Source organism: Gekko japonicus, unplaced genomic scaffold (assembly GCF_001447785.1).
Source record: "Gekko japonicus isolate JY-2015 unplaced genomic scaffold, Gekko_japonicus_V1.1 scaffold1471, whole genome shotgun sequence".
NCBI classification, from domain to species: Eukaryota; Metazoa; Chordata; class Lepidosauria; order Squamata; family Gekkonidae; genus Gekko; species Gekko japonicus.
The window spans coordinates 459540-460659 of NW_015163647.1; the positions used below are offsets into that span (position 1 = coordinate 459540).

General features: G+C 63.8%; 1 protein-coding gene across 1 annotated transcript in view; it reads left to right on the plus strand.

Moving 5' to 3' along the window:
• SIPA1L3 (signal-induced proliferation-associated 1 like 3) overlaps positions 1-1120 on the plus strand; it is a gene marked incomplete at its 3' end in the record, with an annotated part of 50286 nt that overhangs the window by 30645 nt on the left and 18521 nt on the right. Inside the window, exons 5-6 of the mRNA XM_015407656.1 lie at positions 77-251; positions 399-502. Coding sequence (XP_015263142.1) covers positions 77-251; positions 399-502 — 279 coding nt within the window. The remainder of the gene's footprint in view (positions 1-76; positions 252-398; positions 503-1120) is intronic.

The window sequence follows — 1120 nt, forward strand, 5'->3', positions numbered from 1 at the left end:
CCTCTGGTCGCTGAGAGGCCAGTGGGTCCCTTGCCGGGCGCACCTCACCCGGGGCCCTTCCTCCGTTCCTCTCCAGCTCTGCCGAAAGCACAAGGTGGGCATCTTGTACTGCAAGGCTAGCCAGAGCTCGGAGGAGGAGATGTACAACAACGAGGAGGCCGGCCCGGCCCTGGAGGAGTTCCTGGAGCTGCTCGGGGAGAAGGTGTGCCTCCGCGGCTTCAGCAAGTATGCCGCCCAGCTGGACACCAAAAGTAGGTCTCTGTGGCCGGGGGGCGGGCAGGCGGGAGGGAGGGTCCCCGGCTGTCCTCTGCAGCCTCCGGCGCCCCCCCCCCAGGGCAGGAGGCCGCAGAGGAGCCTTCCCCGCTGACTGACCTCTCTGCGCCCGCTTTGCCTCGCAGCCGACTCCACGGGCACGCACTCCCTCTACACGACCTACCAGGGCTACGAGATCATGTTCCACGTTTCGACGATGCTCCCTTACACCCCCAACAACAGGCAACAGGTAAGGGGGCCCTGCTTGCCGGCCCACCAGCCCCCTTCGGAGGCACTCGAAAAGCACCAGGCCTGAACCCACCCGGTCATTCCGGCCAGGCGCCAGAGCCCCCCTTTCAGATCACAGCCTCGACCGGCCGGTTTCCTGGGGCTCTGCCGGCGGGCACCCCTGCTGCAGAGGAGAGCGGTGTGGCACCTGGGGCGTTTCGGCCGTGCCCCAGGAAACGCAGAATAATGGCTCAGGCAGCAAACCCTGTGCAGCCACCCCCCCCCCATGCACTGTCAGAAGAACAGAAGAGAAGCCAGTGTTGGATCAGGCCAAAGGCCCATCCAGTCCAGCATTCTGTGTCACACAGGGGCCAGAAATACCAGGGGCCCTCAGGAGGTCCAGCAGTGGGGCCAGGACACTAGGAGCCCTCCCACTCTTGTCCCCCCCCCCAAGCACCAAGAATACAGAGCATCCCTTGCCCCAGACTGAGACCTCCTATCTATACCTTGTGGCCAATAGCCACGGATGGACCTCTGCTCCATATGCTTATCTAATTCCCTCTGGAAGCCGTCCGTGCTTGTAGCCGCCGCCATCTCCTGTGGCAGTGAATTCCACATGTTCCTCACTCTTTGCGTGAAG